The 21,738-nt window shown below is 47.9% G+C and overlaps 1 protein-coding gene across 1 annotated transcript in view; it reads left to right on the top strand.

The window, feature by feature from the left end:
- The first annotated feature begins 4,030 nt into the window (after nt 1-4,030).
- LOC139656244 (pleckstrin homology domain-containing family G member 1) overlaps nt 4,031-21,738 on the top strand; it is a 31,802-nt gene continuing 14,094 nt past the window's right edge. The window contains exons 1-4 of the mRNA XM_071533753.1: nt 4,031-4,457; nt 13,457-14,034; nt 18,920-19,020; nt 19,869-19,938. Of these exons, the coding sequence (XP_071389854.1) occupies nt 4,448-4,457; nt 13,457-14,034; nt 18,920-19,020; nt 19,869-19,938 (759 nt within the window). The 5' untranslated portion in view covers nt 4,031-4,447. The remainder of the gene's footprint in view (nt 4,458-13,456; nt 14,035-18,919; nt 19,021-19,868; nt 19,939-21,738) is intronic.

Here is a 21,738-nt window from a genome sequence, read left to right as displayed (position 1 = left end):
TGTTTAGAAATATATATCTACAAAGTAATTGGTATTCGAAAATGGGCAACAACAGTCATAAATCTTTTTCTCTTCCCCTCCCTCTCAGCTGCCCCTTCACCCCCTCTCTATATCTCTCTTCCTCCATCCCTCCCCCTCTCATCCCCTCCTCCTGAAGAGCGATTGGCCGGTTCTGTTTATCTGCGTCTGTTAATGTGAATGCTGCCATTATCATATCGTGAAAGTGTTTTTTTTTTTTCTGGGCTCTTGTTGTGGTCCCGGTGCCACCCATGCTCTATCATTAGCTGCGGCTGTCGTCGTTGACCTTGTTGTTGTTGTTGACGGCAGCGGCTGCAGTTATTTCTGTATCGCTGTTGTTGTTTAGTCTGCCGCGCGGGCGAAGACGCTCCTTGTTTTCCTGGACGCCGCTGCCAAAATTCCGAGGGATTCCTGCACTTACACAAGCCGCGATCGGTGCCTCGGTCGGATTTCTGGCCGGCGAGAGTCAGACATTCCTGGACTCGTCCTGGCACTCTGACCAAGACTGTCCGTGGCCTGAGGGAATACCGTCCGGGAATCTGGGAATCTCATACAGCAGGGGAAGAGCGGGGTGAACGTCAGGAAAATCGATCAAGGATATTACAGATATGGATATGAAATATTTGTTGATTTTGGCTTCAGTAAATCAAAGCCAGAAGTTATTGGCTGGTTATTGGCCAGAGATCCGCTAATCATTTTCATGTGCTGGGTTTTTGCTCAGTGTTTAATCAGTAGAAGAGTACTGCAATGCATTTCCAACTGGCAAAAAAAGTCACCATCAGGCGGTCCATTGAAAACAACAGACTCCGAAGTAGATGTGTCACTTAAAAGAGGGAATCAATGGAGAGCACAGGCCACAAGAACAAATGGCTCACAGAGTTGAAGTGTCACTTAAAGAATGTGTGGGAAGTGTTTGTGTGTGTGTGTGTGTGTGTGTGTGTGTGTGTGTGTGTGTGTGTCTACAGATGATCCATCTCAGCAATGACAAAGACAGACAGCATCACAGAGGGAGGGGGAAACTGTATATGAATGACCCCTCCACCCCCCAACTCTACCATTAGTCACAGTCTCTCTCCCCATCTCTCTCTCTCTCTCTCTCTCTCTCTCTCTCTCTCACTCAATGACTATCTATTTCTCTCTATATTCTCTCAGTTTACATTAACCCCCCCCCCCCTTAAATATAGGTTGCCACAGAAACGCGCAGCCCTCATTTTGAGCCGGGGCAGCTGGGAAAATGAAGAAGCTGTCTGAGGAAGAGATTGGGACACATCACACAGACACTCACACACACACACACACACACACACACACACACACACACACACACACACACACGGCCCACTGCAATAACAACCATCAAATTAGTTCTCCACCTCTCTGCCTGCAGCCCTCCTCCTTGTAGGACAGATGCTTAAGTGTTAAGGGACCGTTTTTTTTTTTCTCATTACACACACACACACACTAAAACATTGTCAAGAGGCTGTGGTCTTTTAAGTCGGAGTTTACAATGGTGTTGGAAAACAACTGATCGTGTGTGTGTGTGTGCCAGTAAAAGTTGAAGAGAGCGTGTATGAACCGAGTGCCCTGCTTCACTGTTTGCACTGCCTGGGTGTTATGAGGAATGGAGTGGTTTATTGACAATAAGCATTTTCTTCTCTCTCTCTCTCTCTCTCTCGCTCTCTCTCTCTCTTGCTCTCTCTCTCTCTCTCTTTCTCTCTCTCTCTCTCTCTCCCTCTCTCTCTACTCATGCCTCTTCGCCTTGGGGATGAATGCCTAGCTGTTGTCATAGTGACCACAGCGCTGTGGCCCTGATCATCTTGGCAACCCCGCAAACCCTCAGACCGTCTATTCTGACCGTGTGTGCATGAAGGGAGTTAGAGAGCGAGTGTGTGTGTGTGTGTGTGTGTGTGTGTGTGTGTGTTAAACTCTTACTGCCTTGTTATAGCCTGTAGTTAGCCTCGAATTGGACAGAGCCCTGTTAGGAAATCTCCTCTCGGGGTGGAGGAGTAAAGAACAGAGGGATGACATGTGAAGGGGAATAGACACTGGGACCGGGCTGGGTGTGGGCGGGCGACGGTGTTGAGAGGGAGTTAGGTGTGGAGCGTATAGGAAATGGAAACGGTATCGAAATCGCAGTATTGGCTCGCATACTTTTAAAAAAACAAGTTTTCTTTGGCCAGTAAAATCGCCGGCCTAAAACTCAGGAACTAATCTTTCATTTTATACAAATCCTAAGCCTTAGCATCTCTTACTGTGTCTACACTACCAGTCAAAAGTTTTGGCCACACGTATTTTTCTTCATTTTTACTATTTATTACATTTTAGAATAACGGTAAAGACATCAAAACTATGAAATAACACAAATGGAATTATGCAGTGACCAAAAAAGTGTTAAACAAATCAAAACTATCATATATTTTAGATTCTTTAAAGTAGCCGCCCTTTGCCTTGATGGAAAGGCAAAGGCTTTGGAAAGAAATTCACACATAGGCATCAACTTCACTATTTATATTTGTCTAAGAAACAACTTTCAAGCATTTCAGCATAAGCCTTTAGATCAAAATGGCTTTAAGAGAATGAAAGCCATAGTAGATTAAATCAGGTGTGTGCAAACTTGTGCCTGGTAGTGTGCATGTATTACAGTTGTGATGCCTGGCATAAGAAGTGTATTGTGATTGTTTCTTTGGTCATTATCATGCAGAGTGGAGTTTAGGCGACGGGAGCGCAGAGAGGGCATCAGATAAGCGCGGCTGTTGCTGCAGGTTTCTGTCATCAACAGGTCGTGCTTGGCTGGACCTGGCAGTTTAGACGGTCGGCTTGTGTGTTTGCCAAGATAGAGGTGCTCGTTATGTGTGTGTGTGTGTGTGTGTGTGTGTGTGTGAAAAGGGGGGAGGGTGGACAGTGTTTGGATTTGGAGTGGAGGCCGAGGGGCTTCGTGGGTCAGCGGACCCTCAGTCATGCTTCTTGGGATCTGCTCCGTCAGTGTGTGTGTGTGTGCAAAGGATAGTCCAGGGGGTCTCTATCATTGTATTGGCCAGCAGAATGGGTGAAAGGGGGGTTTTGGGGGACCCCATGCTGCTGGGACCAGTCCCTGTCTTTGAAGACGGACGACAAATAGTCGACACATTTTGTTTTTAGTGCGCAAGACTGTGGGCCCATTGTCTCAAGCGCGTGGTCCTCAGCTGGTGTGTGTGTGTGTCCTGATGAGACACAGGACCCGTCCCAGGACATATTATGAAGGTAACAGCCTATCGAAATGATACACAGTAGGCCTTATAGTGGAGTTTATCTGTTTTCGCTGTTTGTGCACATCTTGAATCTGGTTCTAATCCGTCCTACACACACATTCTCACCCACTCGTCCTGTACGGCTTCTCTCTGATCTGGGACACAGCGACACACACACACACACACACACACACACACACGCACAATGGGCAGAGGAGAGTCTCGCGGTGGACGAGGCCCTTTTGTTTGAGCCGGCTCCCGAAGCCTATTGATCAGGCCGTAACCCCCTCCTTGTAAAGTGTGTGTATGTGTGTGATCTCTGGAGCTGTGCACTAACAGCAGCAGTCCAGCTGCCCGCTGGGCTGTTGCTGACTGCACACACACACCCACACACACACACACACACACACACACACACACACACACACAAAAGGTGTGTCCCACCCTGCATGTGTTGTGGTGGACCCAAGCTAAAAGTTTCATTTTGGAAAGAGAAGAAGAAGAGGAAGAAATAGGGGCTAAAGATAAAATAAGAAGGAGAGGAAAAGAGAGAGAAAAAGAGAGAGAAGGCACTTAATGTGGAACTCCCAGCTCCTTGTAATTTGCTGCAGGAGAGAGAGGGAGGAGGAGTCAGGGGGAGGGGAATACCCAGCAGGGAGGGAGCAGCAGAGAGCAGAGGCCATTCACTCTGACACACACACACATACACACATGCATGCACGCTTAGACACACACCCACATACACAGAGTGGATGTGTTACCACAGGAGAGGAGAGGGAGGGAGAGAGAGAGAGGCATTCTGAAAGACAGAGCAGCAGGCAGGAGAGGAGATTCTCAGCAAAGAGAGAGAGAGAGAGAGTTTGAGCCACAGAGAAAAAGGAAAGGGAGAAGGAGGAAGGGTCAACACACACTCTCAGCCACAGACTGAGAGTGTATGCGTGTGTGTGTGAGTGTACGTTTTGGAGTAGCGGACGGCACGCTCGCTCCCAGGAGAAGGGGAATCAGAATGAGACTGACCGGGAGAATGCGGGAAGTCTGTTGAGGGAATTTTCTCTGCAGCTCGGGAATACTCTCTGGAATACTCTGGATATGTGACCTCCTCGGGACTCCTGTGTGTGTTTTTTAAAAACCCTCACGCGTCTCACTTTTCCAGCCTCCAGCCTCATTCACGGTAGTTTCTGTTGAAGGAGAGCCAAGCCACAATGCCAACTGGTAAGCAGGAGCTCCTTCCTGTTTTTTGTTTTTTTTTTGTTTTTTTTTTGATATTTTAGTCCTATTTCACAGCATGTGCAAAAATTACAGACTCTCTCGTTCCGGCTTTTCCCAGAGAGGTGAAGCCATTCTTTGATGTGGTGATATTGGACTGCTGTTGCGTGTCTACAAACCTCATCAAAGGGATTTAAAACCAGATTATTCATGTAGAATAATATCCTTTTTTTTTCACGTCGCTGTGGTAAAATGAAGAGGCTATTCACACCGCCTTGTACTGAAGATCCCTTTGAATGTAGCCGGATTAGAGGGATATTATGTGATGTAAGGTATCAAAAGTGGTTCTTTTCTAGTGGTGCCTGCTGTGGTCAAACTTCAGAAAGTAATCACCCTTCTAACAACTGCGAGATCTACTTAGTCTGTGTTTGTCTTAGCTCCGGTCGGCTCTTTTGTGCGGTGCTGTGATATTTTTCTCCCTGCCGACAGCGCAGTGTGAAGTGTCTCTCCCTGTACGAACAGCGTTTTCTGCTTGTGTTTTCTCGCCCCCTGCTTCTGAACGAGAGCGTGTTTGCTTTCTCGCACGGGGGGGGGAATTTGCGGGTTTAGTTCCTTAACGATGCTGTGATGATGGCGTGACCATATAGACATGATTTAGGATAATGACAAACGCAGATGTTGCAGTTGCACCACCAAAACTTTCCACACTCTACTCCTCATATCTCTGAAAGCCATTAGTTGACGCGCGTGTGTCAGCTTCCTCTCGCCGGGTGCAGGTTTGACTGGGTGCTGAGATGCCATTCTGCAGCCTGTGACCCAAATTAGAGCCTTGAAGGGAGGGGAGGGGAGGGGGGTGCAAATGGGGATAGAGCAGTGGAGAAGAGTGGGTGCTGGGTGGGGAGAGGGGGGTGTAATTACTGTTTAGAGCAAACTCTTTGGTTTAGAGGTGCTAGAGACAATGGACCCCTCCATCCTCCTCCCACCCTCCTAGCCCAGCCTTCTGGGAGGACATCTGCCCCCCCCCCCCCCTCAGCACACACACACACACACACACACACACACACACACACTAGGAATTGCAGTCCCGCTGAGGCAGGATGGGTGGGGGCAGGTCCTTTAGGGGCAGTCTCTCTCTCTCACACAAAACAAATCAATACTTTCCCTCTCTCACCCTCATACTTCATGTCTTTTGTGGTGTGTGTGTGTGGTGGGGAGGGGAGCTGGCAGGGGGATAACTCCGCTCTGGCTTCATACTTCAACATGTCAGAGAGAGGAGGACAGAAAGAAAGAAAGAAAGAACAGAGTGAGAGAGAAAGCAGTGGTCGGCCTCGGGACGGAGAGGCAGAAGCATTTCAGGCCTTTCTTTGGGCTGAAATCCAATCGGGTCAGAGAATGAGGCTAGTGTGTCACACTCAGAGGGAGGGCCAGGGTGTGTGCAGCAGGGGTCGCGTGGGTGTCCCGAGGGGTGAGGGCGTGAGCGTGTGTGTGTGTGCGTGTGTGTGTGTGTGTGTGTGTGTGTATCCGAAAATAGGGGGTGTGAGGTTGCGGGGGGACGTTTTCCCACAGCGGCTGAACATCCATCCCCTCAGCTAACAGCTCTGAACTATGCTGAACATTCCCAGCTGATGTCCGCAGTGTCAGCAACACACTGAGAGACTCCACTGGAACGCAGAGACTGACATCCCATAAACACTGTAGGGAGATAAGAGGTGTTAATATGTGTATATAAAAATGTGTGGTTGCGTGCTTTTAAATCATTTTAGGGGTTTCACGGTATCATGAGTAAAAGACAGATCTGACATTTGTGGCTAATTAGGCTAACAACTGTGTGTGTGTGTGTGTGTGTGTACCTTAGCCTTGTTTTGTGAGCCAATGAAACCCACAGGGGCCTATTAAGCACCGCATCAAATCTAAACTCCAGTCTTTACTCGTCGTGACGTGCGTCGAAATACCGCCGCTGTGATTGTTGCAGCATGTGCAGCTCGTTCGGAGCCAACCCATTAAGGAAGGAATGCTTATTTTATCTTCTTCTTCTCTTTTCTCCATCCATCCTGCCCTCGTCTTCCTCGTCATTCAGCATCAGCGCAGTTCTGTGTTAGCCCTCTCTCTCTCCTCTCCTCTCCTCTTCTTCTCTCCCCGCTCCTTTTGCGGTCGTTTGGCCGGAGTGTGAAATCCCGAGTGACACTTTAAGGTCCTTAGCGTCAGTAGAGATCAAGCCTGCGTCTCTATCGGAGAGACGGAGAGCTGACCTCAAGCGGAAGACTGAAGACGTGACGCCGGAACGAAACGGATGGCCCCCGAGGTCCCGAGTCTCCGATCCGCTCAGCCTGTAGGGAACAAAAGCCGTCTGGCATTCGCTCGGCAAACACTTATCTATCCTCTGAAGTTTGTCAGTTAAAAGGACGGAGCCTGAGAAGAGAGAGGAGAGGTGCACGCGATGGAGGAGAATATGGAAGATCGGTTCGAGATAGAGAGGTCTCCCGTGGGTTAAAGAACTACAAAGGGAGGATTCAGCGTGAGACGGAGAGAGTGGGAAATGGAAAGAGAGAGAGAGACAGAGGAAGAAGGGAGGGGGTGGGCGGCGTTTGACCGATGACCTTTCCTCTCGTCTTTTCTTCCTACTTTCATACTTTCGGTGTCCTCTCCCCCTCATCTCTCGCTCTCTCCCGGTCTCTCATGTCCTTTCTTCACCACGTTTGCTCGATGCCTTATCCTTTTTTTAAATCAGCTGAAAGCGTTTCCGAGGCGCTGCCAAGGTGAAGACGGAGATGATTGGGCTGTAACTCACGGAAATGACTTTGTTTCTTGTACTTGTTCCACACACAGACAAACAAGGACAAGTGCATAAACACAAGCAAACGGGGACATACACACACAGATATACACACTAACCTGACATTCTGTGGTCGATTGTAATTCTTGTCGACATCCAAGACATTCTCTGGTTGATGACTGATGTTTCTTCAATTACATTTTCACTGTAGGCCCGTTGCCACATAAACAAGAACACACACTGATAAACAAGGTTGATTAAAGGATCCAGGAGCTGTGAAGGGTGTGTGGTCAGATTAGGTTAACTCTCGCATTAAAAAGTCTTAAATTTCTGAAACCTGCAGATACCCTGAATCTACCTTTAGAAATGAATGAGGGTTGTATATTCAGACAATCTGTTAAAACCATAAGATTGAATCATTCATTGGAGACACTGTTTCATATCCTCATATCATTACTATTAAACAATTTAAAAGTTTCAACGTTCTCCCAAGACTTTCATGCATTGTCTATAAAGTTAAAGTCGTGATACTGAGCGACAGTTGTGATTGTCTTCTTGTTTAACTGTACAATGTAACATGGCTTTTGAATGAGGCTCAGTCATTTCAGTGTGAGACGGTGTGTCCTGCACACATGTGCTGCCCATGCATGTGTGTGCCCTGGTGGTCTGTAGGCATATATACAGGCCAGCCTATGTGTATTTTTACATAGTAAAGTATACGCTTGGACTTAGCCATAGGAATGTCCTGTGGAGCTTATAGGCACACAGTGGACTTGGCCGAGGACTTGAGTCGAGTTACTTTACGACTTCCTTGACATAATCTAACTTGAGTTTCACAGAATAGTTAGGCATGGCAGTGATGTGATGAAGGAGGGAAAGAATGGCAGGAAAGGAGAAAGAAAACGACAGGAATCAAGACAGAATGGCAGAAATGTCCAGGGAAGTTGATGTGATGGACAGTGTTGAAATGCAAGTGAGCGAGCAAGTGGGAAAGAACGAATGAGAGAGGGAAAGAAGGGAGAGAAAAGAGGAGAGAAAGAAAGAATGAGGGAGGGAGGGAGGGAGGGAGGGAGGGAGGGAGGGGGGTGAGGGTTGAGGCTTGCAGCTTATACAGGCCGGACTATTGTCCTGGGCTCAGCTCAATGATGTCATGTTGAAGAGTCTCTCTCTCTCTCTCTCTCTCTCTCTCTCTCTCTCTCTCTCTCTCTCTCTCTCTCTCTCTCTCTCTCTCTCTCTCTCTCTCTCTCTCTCTCTTCGCTCTCTCTCTCTGTCTGTCTCTCTGTCTGTCTGTCTATATCCAAATGCATTTGACAAGTTTTTTCAAGTGGAAACAAAGTGAGACACGGGCTGAAAATCTACCCAAATGCTTCTTGCCAAAAACAAAATACTCCTACATGATTAAAGCAACAAAGCTGAAGTAATTCCTCAGGCACTGTTTATAATAAAAGTTGGCCTCAAAGTTGCCTGTTGCATCACTGCCTCTATACAGTAGACAGTAGTTGGGGCTGATAGATGGGCTTTATTTGGGCTGGCTGGTATGAGTGGGATGGGAGCAGAGCGGGCTGAGGAGCGACGAGGATGCGTGTTAGGTGTGTGAGGGGATTACAGACTCTGTGTGTGTGAGGGAGTGACAAGCTGTGTGTGTGTGTAAGGGGGTGGCGGGAGTTGGCCCTTTTGTGCGGTGTGAAATCTGACGGATGAAAGCTGACTCAGGGCGTATTGTGAAAACGGAGAGGAGGGGAGAGAGAGAAAAGAGGGAGGGAGAGAGAGAGAGAGAGAGACACACATCAGCTGTCCCATACACCACTGCCAGACCTGATGTTATCTGTGCCTCCTTATGAATACCCATTACTGTCAGTACTGGGTCAAATAGTATTCGTTTTACACTACTAATGAGGACACAGCGAAGGATTTGTCCATTTATTTTACTTTTATGTGATTAACAACTTAGCTGACAGTATCTGGATTGAACATAACCGTTTCTTAACTGCTTAACCGTCCTCGTATGGGACGTTCACCTGCCCATTATGAAGCACTCAACGCAGCTTGTTTGAGCTACTTGTGAGGCTCATCAGGGCCGTAAAGAGACGGGGCTCTCACGGCTGTTTGCTGACCACTCACAGCATAAAGAGCACTTCAGGTGGCCATAAAGTGTGAGACTGAAGTGGACGGGTTAAGTGTACGATTAACCCTGGCTGGACTGGCAGAGCGGTGTTACCGACAGGTCTGTCAGGTGGGGTGGATGGAATGAAGTTTTTAGGCCTCATTGCGAAACTGTGATGTGTTAAAAATTTGGTCTTGGCACCAAAATTGTCGGGTTTCATTGTTGTTTTTTTTCTGCAATCTTCTGTGATATAACAAAAGATTTAACTTTTTTTATCATATGGTTTGAAAGGACAATACAATCAAAGATAAACTGAAAGCATTTATGCCCTGTCATCATGATACATGGTATGTGGGACATGCTGTCGTCATGGTGTCTGTCTGTGTAGACACAATAACTCAAGAACAATACATGATAGAAACTTCATACTGACACCACAGGTTCCCCCTAGAGCAGATGATCCAATTAGATTAAGCACCTTGCTGCATAAATTTGCATTTGCGTTGAAACTACTTTAACTCCTTAATGCTTTAAGATGCAGAGTTCATATTAATACCACCCATGTGTTATATGAAGACAAGCATGTTGACATAGAAATATTTGCTAATCACTGATTTTAATTAGCTTAATTAATGACCTCATCAGCATAACTGGTTGTGTTTAATCATGGTGATTATGCTGGGACATTTGGCAGCTCAAGTGCCTCTTGTTTTTATAAATAAGGCCTGCAGTTTTTGTCTGTGGTGTTTTCAAAAAATGAAGCAATGTATGAATCATGAATTATCATGTAAACGGCATTGGAATGTGGCTTGTATGTGGCAAAACAGTAATGTCCAAAAAGTGTTTTTCAGGCAGAATAATTGTGTTCACTTCACTGGTGACAGCTGTTACATTGGCCTGTACATAATAAAAACACACAAATAAGACCACACACACAACCATCCGACGATCTCAGTGTTTTGTATACTCGGTGTGTATTAACCAGTCTGTCTTCAGTCTGGTCCCTCGTGGGGCTTGATGCTTGCCTTGCAGACGGACCTGATGTGCCTGCAGGCATATGTTAAACAGATTAAACTTGGCTGGGTGGTGAGGCACGCACCCGGCCTCTTTTGTCTTCTTGAAGTTAAATGAAGGCCAGAGATGGAAGCCAGGTTGCGCAGGCACACGCTGATTCACTCGCTCTCTTATTCTGGCAGAAAACCTAGCTCTCACACACACTTAATACCCCGTCTAATCCTGGCTTGCACGGACATACGCAGAGACACAGAGGCGCACGGGAGAAACAGTCCCAACCTGCATGCTTTAGGACCATAATTACAGATCATTTACACGGATCAGGTTGAGCATAATCTGGACAGAAGGTAACCGAAGCCCTGACATCTTCGCTCTTTGTGTGATCCTGTGTGCATGTGTGTGTGTGTGTGTGTGTGTTGGGGGTGGGGGGTCGGGGATGGCGGGGCGGGGGGGGTGAGGTGAGGTGGGGGGTGGTCGGTCTGCGCGAGTGTGTTCACAAGAGCCAATTCACCCAGGAAACGGCCAAGGGTGTGCCCCAAACACAGAGCTGGAAGGTGGGTGAGGAGGGGTTGGGCAAACACAAGTTCGAGCAATCTCCCTCTCTCTGATGTTTGGGTTTCACTGCAAACGGAAACACATGGTTTCTCTGTGTTTGCTCTCCTTGTCTGTGTGTGTATGTGTGTGTGTGTGTGTGTGTGTGTATGTGTGTGTGTGTGCTGCACGTGTGCACATTCTATCGCCCATGTCTAGCTGTAATAGCTAGTGTGAGGACCATTAAGCTATTAGCTCAGTTAGTCTTATCTCTGGACTGATAAACCTAATGCATTTTTAGAGCGAAACATACACACACCATGGTTTTACATACATTACCTATTCTGATAAGGAAGCATATATCATAAATTTGTCAATAGGCAAAAAGTTGCTCAGTCACCTATTAATATGGTAGTGTGTAATATCATATAGCCCTTTATACAGTGTGTGTACGGAAACTTGAAAGCAATGCAACCGTGTTTCTGAGTTGTTTTGGTCACTGGATTCTTTCTCTTTCTCTAATCTGTAATTGTTAAAAAGTGGGTCAGGCTTGGGAGTGCAAACATTTGGATGGATACGCGCACCCGCCCACACACACACACAAACACACACACGCACGCGGTGACTCGGTTCCAAACTTGTGCGAGGTAAATACCGCTTCACGCCACTTCAGTTTTGGACGCTCCAATTCCTTCCTGCCTTTCTTGGCACGACAGCGGGGCGAAGCAGATTGATTACTACCACGGAACACCGTGATTCAGCTCATCGGACTCTCCCATCGCTTTTGTTTGTGAGGGGGGAAGATTTGCGAGCACAATATAACTAGGAATTCGCTTCTTGGAAACGCACACATACATGTTGGGTCTGGAGCGGCGTTAGGTTCAGTGTCTTGCTCAGGAGGGATGAACCGGTGAGCCTCCTATTATGGGACGCTCTCACAAGCAGGCCACACTGTCACTAAAGTGCACTTAAAAGAGGTCGTCCCCGCAGCAGAAAGACCTCCGAGCTACCTATCTGAAAGGTGAGAGAGTGAGTATGTCCCCGGGATTCTTTGAGCGTGTTCCCAGTGTCCCGTTTCATGTTTTTGAACATGGTGTCTGTGATCTCCGATGCTTTGATGTGAGACGGGTTCTGGGGCTGAGCCGGTGCCCGCCGTTCCTATAGGGCATCCGATCTCGATGTTGCCACAACACCGGAGCCGCCGGGTCACCGCCGTCGTTTCGGCTTTGATGATAAAGCCCGGTGTCAAACTCTGACCGGGCTGGTATGAGGCTCTCTTGTCCTTTCCCCTCCCCTCTCCTTCTCGCTGTCTCCCATGCTCCCCTGCTCAGCTCATCAAAGCTGGCTTTCTTTTGAAGCGGGGACCCTTGGAAAAAGCAGTGGGGGAAAACTTGGACGCCTTGGGTCTGATACGCCGCCTGTGTGGTTTCACTTCAGCAGACCTGAGTGTGGGGCCTTGGGAGTCGGTAATCATATCTTAACGGATCTCTTCACAGACACAAGGTTGTGAGCCAGCTTGGCACCAGGTTGTCGCCAAATAGGCTCCTGTATTCACACGCACACATAGACACACATACACACACACACATACACACACACACACAAACCCGTCTCTCTTCTACAGAAATAGGGCTTTCATTCATTGCCCCAGAGAGAGGAATATTCTCAGCATTACACCGTTAATCTGGTCATTAAACCTACTCTCTTTCTCCCTTGCAAATACACACACACACACACATGCATGCACATACTTCTCTCGCTCTCACAATAAATTAATAAGCACAATCAGGAGTTTCTACCTAGCTGTTTCTTGTGTTTGTGTGTGTTTTCTCACACAGTGTGCCGTTTAATACTTGATCAGAGCGTTAGCCTGGTGCCTGCTGCTGTGTGAAGCAGTGTGAAGTGTGATTGGGTGGAATTGAGGACAGAACTGCGGTCGGCGTCTGAGAACTGCCGGTCCTCAGAGCGGGTGGTCAGTCAGACTGCGGTCAGCTGGAATGTCAGGACTTGGGATGTTGAACAGATAGAGACTGTGAGAACATGAAGGTGGTATTGTAGCTGTTGGAAGTTAGGCACAGTAAGTCTTTTTAGCACTTAGTTTGAATTAGAGAAATACAAGGCTGGGGTCTGTTGGGAATGTGTGGATATTTAATATATATTTAATAGTATAAGCATATTTATTTCAATAAATTTCAATTTTAAAGGTGCTGTGTGTAGCATGTTGACATTCAACAAATTATTACCACATAAATTTTGAGATGTTAGTATAATTACAGTAAACAAACAAAACCATCACTGAGAACACTGGCAGCCTATACAGTGTAGAGGCTGCCAGTGTGTGGGCCACCGGGTCAGATTTTGCCGGAAATCAGCTAGATTGCTTTATGGCACAAAACAGGACAGATGGTAATAGTTGTCTCAACCCTGGTCTCATTTGTTTACCGTAATTATACCAAGGTATTACAATTAATATGACAGTTATGTTTAAAAATACTAAATGCAGCACCTTTTTAATTAGAAATCAAACATACTTGGGACAAAATTAACATCAATATTTTCTCTCCCTCTCTTCTTTCTGTCTAGACGATTATAACTACCTGCCGGATGCGTTGCCTCCTCTTCCTGAAGTCCCGGACTCCGGCTCGGCCCTGAGCTCCGTCGACATACCGGCCCGCTGCCTGCGCAACCCGGCCTTCCGCCACGCCTCCTCGCGCTACTGCTCCGCCCACAGCATGGACTCCTCCCCCGACAGCGCCGAAAGGCCCATCAGCTACAGCTCCACCTCCTCCTCCGCCTCGTCCCGGGACAGTCACTGCTCTCTGGGCAGCCGCTCCACCCTCGTCCCCGCGCCGCACTGTAACCCGGCCGCCTCGGACCGGGACTCCGGGGCAATTCGGTTAGAACTGGTCCCGGCCCGGCAGCTGGGGGGCGGGGGGGAGGAGGAGGAGAGGAACGGCAGCGGGACGGCGGACACGGGGAGGGGGGCGGGGAGACAGGGCAGCGGACAGACTCCGACGGACCATTCAGAACCAGAGCTGAGCCCGGATGGAGGAGACAGGACGGGCCCGAGACAGGGACCCAGAACGTACGTGGACCGGGTGGTGCAGGAGATACTGGACACAGAGAGGACCTACGTCCAGGACCTACGTAGCATCGTACAGGTGAGGAACACTCCACCATACAATACACTGGGGGGTTTTCAAAGTGTTGCACATATGCAGTGGGTACACATCCATCTGTACTAGGAACTTATTTCCCACTTGATGAAGGAACACAACCTGTGTAGGAAATTGTGTAGCAGGACGCTGCATATGGACAGGGAATCAAAGAAAGCATGTATAGTAAGGTCTTGTACACAATTCTGCTTTAAAGCGTTTCGTAGACTGTTTTAGTTCCATAAAACTGTGAACTCTAGACTTAGGATCTGGTTTTGGAATTCACTAGAATTTCACTTGCAAATCTTGGATCATGAACATTTGCATGAGGAACGAATGGTTTCAAACCTTGCGAACGCGCACCGTCTCCCCAAAGTCATAAAAACCACTCAACTAAAATGTTTCCCAAAAGAAAACCCCTTAAAAACCTGCATGTGTACCAAGTGACCCAGTTGAGGCGCGGGTGTCATAAATGTGTTTTAGTGGAGCGACTGTTTGACCCAGGAGTGGGGCTTTAAATCAGGAGATAACAGACATCCTTTGGGTCTTTATGTTTTCCCCGGCGAGGCGTTCCTCACACACGTGACACACACCGCTCGTTGCCTGCCGGGGACCTCGAGTACAATAAGGTCACCTGCGCTTACAGGCGGGGTTTGGCTGAGTTACATGACACCAGTGCCTTTGTGCTGCCAGCATAGGCACATGCGCACGCTAGCACACACACATACTGTATGCACACGCACACACACATACAGGCAAACACACTCCTTTTTAAGGCTGGCTTTGAACTGCGGGGATACACATTGCCTAAAGTCAGCGCTTTAGTGGCTTTGTATGGTTTTGTTAAAGATTGGGTGTAGTGGTTTGTATCAAAGGTTGCTCTCCCTTCTTCTCTCTCTTTTTCTCTGTCTCTCTATCCCTCCCCCTTTGTTTCTCTATTCATCCCGTTCTGTTTTTCTGTAAAGTGTATAATTCATCTGAAGAATTTGATTAATCTGTCTTTGTGCTTGAATGCGTTGCACACATATGATGTGCCCAGGCCATCTGCAAGCATTTGCATTCTGCAGTTTAATTTAAATTCATTGTTGCAGGCTACAGGGTGAAAAGACAGAATGTGTGTGTGACACTGAGGGTAGAAATTGCTATATTTTGTGTGTGTATGAGCTGGAACTTTGCCCACCTTTTCCCATATCCTCCTTCTCAGTAATGCTTCCTCTCCCAGTGTGGGCTGTCGGTTCACAGGCCAGAGTGTATGTGTGTGTGTTTGTGTGTGTGTTTGTATCTGTGAGTGGGGGTTAGAAAAGGTCCATAATGGGTGTCGTCAAAGCGGTCCCAACTTGCAGGAAACTCCGACTCCCAAGAGATGGGATAAGCAGGGGGAGTGAGGTTAAGGTCTTTTGGTTTTTGGTGGGTGGAGGGTGGTGTGTGTGTGTGTGTGTGTGTGTGTGTGTGTGGGGGGGGGGGTGTTGTCAGAGAAACTGTTTCCTTCCTCCACCCCCCCCTTTATGCCTTTATGGCTTGTCACCCCTGGTCGATGTCCCACCTTTCTCCTATCCCTCCCTTCCCTCCTCCCTCCTTCAGGACGAGGAGGTGAGGAAAAGGCAGAGGGAGAGGAAGGTAGGAAGAGGGATTTAGCTTTGAGATAACAATGTTCCCAAAGTAGGTTAGGAAAACACCGAGCAGAGCTTAGGAGCTGCACTTAACACCCTCGACCGCCTCCACTCTGCAGACCCCAGACCCCCAATCGCCATTAGTGAGGCGGACCACCCAGGTCCGGACCACACTTACATGGCAAGACAGCACTTTGGGACATCCATTTAGCCTTTCTTTACCCCTTTAATCACTATGAATGGCTTCACTCAGCACCCAAAACCAATGCATTGAGGATGGATTGCACTTAACTGTATGAATAGAGCTTTTATCATGGCACTTTAGCAATCTCCTACTGTTGTACACTAGTATGGGCAGTGCCGCATCAACCCCTCCATTATCACAATAAGCACTCGCCACTCATCCAGGACTGTCCCATGTGAGCTGGCCGGCCCTCCAACCCCCCCCCCCCCCCCCCGTTCCCATAATGCCTTGCCCCGCGCTGCTTCCCGCAGGGGGAAGAGGGTGTGACGGCCCAAACACAAATATTTACCCAGACTCCTGTGGGCTCACCTGTGTTCCATCTGTCAGCGATGGTGGCATGGTCCACACACACACACACACACACACACACACACACACACACACACACATGCTCTGTGTGCTCTGTGTGTGTGTGTGTGGATGTATACTTTGGATAGTGTATGTATCACGTGGTTTGTAGGTATTCATGTGTGGGGAATGAGGAAAAAGAAAGCGTTTGTGTGTTTGTTTGTAGTGTGTGTGTGTTTGTGTGTGAATGCTGTATGTTGTGTGTGCGGACTGTGTTTGGTGTTTGCTAGTTCTGTGCGATCAGCCCTCCTTGGCTGGATCAGCGGGCGTAATGAGGCCAATCAGTCTTCTCCAAACAAGCTCAGAGACAAAGCTCTGATCTTGCTCTCCCTCCTCTTCTTCTCTTCTCCTCTCTCTCTCTCTCTCTTCGTCCCCCTCTTTCCCCCTCTCAGACCTGGAACGCATCACCGGGCCGTTTGATGTTGACCAGGAATTTGGGATTAAACACTGGGAACATCACTGGGCAAACTCATCACTGGGAAAACTCAACAACTGACTTTAGCCGGAGAGACAGGGAGAGAGAGTGTGTGGCGTTTTAGTAATGGGATCTGGATGTTTGTACTTGGCATTGCCTGGAGAAATGGCTTCCCGCTGCGGTGTGGAGTGAAGAATATGTTTGGTGTGTAGGAAATGGAGGGAGAATCAGAGAAAGTGCGTACTTGAGAAGGTTAATGGTTAACATGCGAAAGAATCAAGTTTGTACATGTTATGTCTGAAGCTTAGCAGGGAGTGTACCTTTTTAGAGGTGTGTGTTTTTGTGTGTGTTTGTGTGTGCGTGGAGCTGAACGTTGCTCATTGTTGAGCTCAGTCAGGCTCTGGGTGAGTGTGTTGAGTGAATGGGTCAGGCCAGGTCAGACCCGTGACCCTGTGGCTAATAAAGCATCACCTTACACATTACCTCTGACGGTCAACCAAATCTAAACATGACCCCCTAACATGACCACCAACCTGCCGTGAGCCAATCTTCTAGTCTTATTCTGTAGCTTTAACTAAATCCTCAAGCCAAATCTTTGCCTAGAGCTCTTACATACCTTTTCAACCCTAAATATCCAAGATGGTCGCCTCTCCTTAGTATGAATTCCCCCTACTGTTTCCTAGTTTGTCCTCTCTCTCTCTCGCTCTCTCTCTCCCTTTCTCTCGACCTAACCAAACAATAACGATGTGTAATACGCTGTTGCTGCCCAGGGTGAGGCTCATCACATTATACACTCATAATGATAATAATGGCTAATCATAACGAAACCAGGAACAGAAACCACAGCAGCAGACTGGAGTTAGGCTTTAGCAGGCAGACATGGGAGGGAGCAGGGAGAGTCTATCTGTCTCAATCTCTCTCTCCGTCTCCCTTTTGGTCTCTCTCTCTCACACAATACACACACACACACACACACACACACACACACACACATCTGTGTATGCGTGTCTTTAAATGGTCTGTGGGCGTGTGTCTGTACATGTTGAGGGCAGCCTGGTACTTTTCTCTGTGTTGTAATGTCTGTCCTGCCCAGTTGCAGACAGTGGTCTGGTTTGAAAACCATTACTGTGTTGGTGAGCTTCACTGCCACCATGATGCTTTCCGCTCTGTAACCCCCATCCCATACCTGCCTGTGGTTCACTTTATTTGCTGCTGCACGGAGGTTTGGGATCATTTGTATGTGTGTGTGTGTGTATGCACACTGGTGTCAGGAGTGTTGAGGCAGTGTGTGTTTGGGGTTGGACCCAGGTTGGCAACTTTTAGTTGCCTGCAGGAACAGATGCTATCGGTGCTCAGCCCATCTGTCAGCGAGACAGATGAGGAGAGAGACGTGATGAAGGAAGGGAAGAAACAGAGAGACTTTCCTTTCTCCCTATATTTCTACTAACCTGCAGCAATGGTAGTAAGAGTAGTATTAGTACTTCTCACAGAGACCACCACCATCAGGCCTGCACAGACAGAACAGAATACATTGAAACATAGGAAAACATACAGTAAATAACCATCAGTGCCTCTGCTAGTGGGACACCGGCCTAGAGGATCTATCTGTCTTTCTCTCTCCACCTTTCACTTTCTCTCTGCAGGGCAGACAGAGGGCTGTGGCGGGTGTGTAATCAACTAGAGTAGTATCAGCACTCGTGACTAATGGCTCCGATGGAGGCAGTGATAAGAGCCTGAATAGACTCACCAAATCTCCATAAAAAGACTTTCCTGAAACTCCCAAATCTTCCTGTTTCCATTACTTCACTGCCATGACTCGTGAACAACAAGCAATATTACCAAAGCGGTTCACAAAACGTAAAATTTGGAAGCAGACAATTTTCAGACATACACATCAATCTAAGAGCGTATGAGGTGTGGACACGGTGTTATTTTTATTCCTGGTCACTGGAATCTGGACAAAGTAGCGCAAAGTAGAGTCAAGTAGCCCAAGTGAAGAAGTGGGATTAGAAAACTGCCACGGTGTTTGTATGTGTGTGTGTGTATTCACTGTCAGTCGAACGTTAGTGAGGTGTGTGTAACACTTGGTACGTGCTGTGTGTGTGTGTGTGTGTATCACAAGGCTGGTGCCAGTCAACATGTCAGCCATACAGTCCCTCTCACATGACTGCTGATGGGATTTCCCTCTACTTGCTTTGATGTGCACCACTTCTGACACCTCTCTATCTCTCTCTCTCTCTCTGTCTCTCTCTCTCTCTCTCTCCCCCTCCGCAGGACTACTTGGAGTGTATCAGTAACCAGTCTCGCCTGGCCCTGAGCGCCGAGGATAAAGGCTCTCTATTCGGCAACATCCGAGACATCTACCACTTTAACAGGTACGATACACACAAACCCCGCCGACAGACTCCTGGCTCTTCCAGACCCAACAAACAATGCCCCGCTAGTGAAACTGGGTTGAGCCACCTGTTGATTTCGGGGAAGGGCATTGTTATGGCAGTCAGGTGTGTGTGTGTGTGTGTGTGTGTGTCTGTGTGTGTGCGTTCAGTCCCCGTCTGCATATTTGCCTTCCCCGGCACCGCTCTGAACTGTGCGTGTGTGTGCATGTGTTCAGACTATGTATTCAGGCAAGCATCAGCCATGGTGGTCTGGGGACACACACATACACACACACACACACACACACACACTTTCTCTCCCACCTATTCATCTCTCAGCTGTCGCCCCGTAGAAAAGCTGGGGAATAAAAGGAAGCATCAAACCAGTTTAAAGCAGTCACAGTGACCTCATGCTTTAGCCATGAAACAATAAGTTCACCGATGGTCATTTTTCCATCGAGGGAAGGTGCACACACACACACACACACACACACACACACACACACACACACACAGTCTCACTCCCTGCCTGTTTCAATTCATGGAAGTTTCTCATTTGTTCGGAGCAAAGTGCCCTAGGACCTAATTCCTCTACCCAGGGTGACTCTTGCCCCTGACATTTACTGCAATTGTTTGGAACAAAGAATTGTGGGAGAGCAGTTTTTATTCCTTTGAGTTATTGTGTGATTGAGAGAGAGAAAGAGAAAGAGAGAGAGAGAGAGAATACATGTGTGTGGTAAAGGGTAGGAAATGCTCCTAAGGGGGAATGGCTGTGCATGTGTGTTTATACTCTCACATCAAATGCTGATTCTCGTGTGTGTGTGTGTGTGTGTGTGTGTGTGTTTCAGAGACCTGCTTCACGACCTCGAGAAGTGTAACGCAGACCCCGTGGCCATCGCCGAGTGCTTCGTCGCCAAGGTAAAGATGTTCACACACACACGCACACACACACGCACACACACACGCACACACACCCTCTCCCTCCCCCCCACCCGCCTCTCTGTCTCCCGAGCTTGCCTACATGCGCACTCCTCCCCTGCTTGTTGAAACCTGTCCAAACAGCTGGTTCAGACACACACACACACACACACACACACACACACACACACACACACACACACACACACACAGTCACACACAGGAGAGAAAATGAGAAACAGGCTCTGCGCTATTACGGGACTTAAGATCCCAAAATCAGATGTAAAATGAATAATGACGAGTTCGTGCGCCGCATCAGGTCGGTCAGATGTGCCGAGGCCAGATGGGTGTCATCGCTTTTGCTTTTGTTTTTGTTTTTACGGTGAAGAGACGCAGGAGGAGGAGGGCAGGGAGGAAGGAGAATTTCGGAGGAATTTTAAGGACCGTCCAAATATATAATCACCTTTTTTACTGGAGGAGCAGGAGGGGGCTAATGGCAGTGCTTCAGCAAGGAAGACTGGACTCAGCAAGTCTAGTCACAGTATCACCGGCCCGTGTGTCAAATAAGCACAACACCCTTGGCTTTCTTTCCATTTCTGCGGCTCGCCCCTCCATGCCCCGTAAAAAAAAAAAAACGATTGTGTCATTATGTCCCGTGATAATCTGCTGCATTCCCGGCACTTCCTCTGCAGCACTTTACATTCCCTCCCTGCCACAATTACACCCAATAACACCGCGCAACTGTCTGACCATGTAGGAAAAACAGCATACACTGCGTCACCCGCTCCCTAAATACAGTAGCTGTTGTCGAGACGCGGCGGATTTATAGCCGCCCGCACCGCCGCTCGGCGCAATTAACTGCGATCCATAAACAAATCGACACGCAGGCATCTTGTAACCGACTGATTAGAGTCCCATTTGGAGAAAGTGTTTCCAAAGGCTCGCTTGGAAATGCAGGTGTTTTTTATCTCGGTCTCAGCCAATCAGTGCCTCCGTTTGCCTGACCTAATCTGAAGTGCAGACGACCTGCGGTTGATTGGTTTTCTGTCGTTTATCATAGAAAAAAGAGTGAAACGTCCCGATGGTGTTTACATTGTGGTTTGGCTAAGTGGGGAAATCTCTTATCTGGCCTAATATCGCATAGAGTCGCTTAACCTGAGTTTGCCGGTGTGGATTTTCTGATTAGCTGTTGGACTGGTTTCAAATCCGACTTCTGATTACAGTTAAAGTGGCTTGGGCCCTTTTTAGATAACACAGCTGTAGATAGCTGCTGCCTGTATGGATGTGTTAGCGAGTGGGTTTTATAAGGTCGCAAACCAATGTTTGGTCAGTAGGCAGACCGCTGCCTGGAAATACTTAGTCATCACTGGCCATCACGCCCCTGTAAGTCTGAGACACCCAAGGGAGAAGTTGTGTGTTGTTTGTATTAGAGTTTGTGTGGGTGGGTAGTTGTGTTAGCTCCATTATTTATCAGTCTGACTTCCGGTAAAAGGTCTGTAACCAAAATAGTAACCTCAGTTCTTCTGTGTTGCTGAAGGTTAGTCATGGTCATTAAGACCCAGAGAAACCGCAAAACCACAGCTATTCGCTCTGTATTTGCTCTGAAACACACACACACACACACACGCACACACGCACACACACACACACACACACACACGCACACAGGCCTAACGCTTCATAGTCTTTAGCAGTCAGATAAGAATCACAACCCGGCGAAATGTTTGAAGAGGAGACAAAAAAAGTCGTAAATCTCTCCTCCTCTCTCAGTTAATTGGCTATCTATCCTGATGTTCCTCT

Source organism: Centroberyx affinis, unplaced genomic scaffold (genome assembly GCF_046629955.1).
Source record: "Centroberyx affinis isolate AG114_WGS23_722 - 3 ecotype Tasmania unplaced genomic scaffold, CSIRO-AGI_Caff_v1 ptg002424l_1, whole genome shotgun sequence".
NCBI lineage: Eukaryota > Metazoa > Chordata > Actinopteri > Beryciformes > Berycidae > Centroberyx > Centroberyx affinis.
The sequence above is the reverse complement of the archived record's forward strand: the minus strand, read 5'-3'. Positions and strand labels throughout refer to the sequence as shown.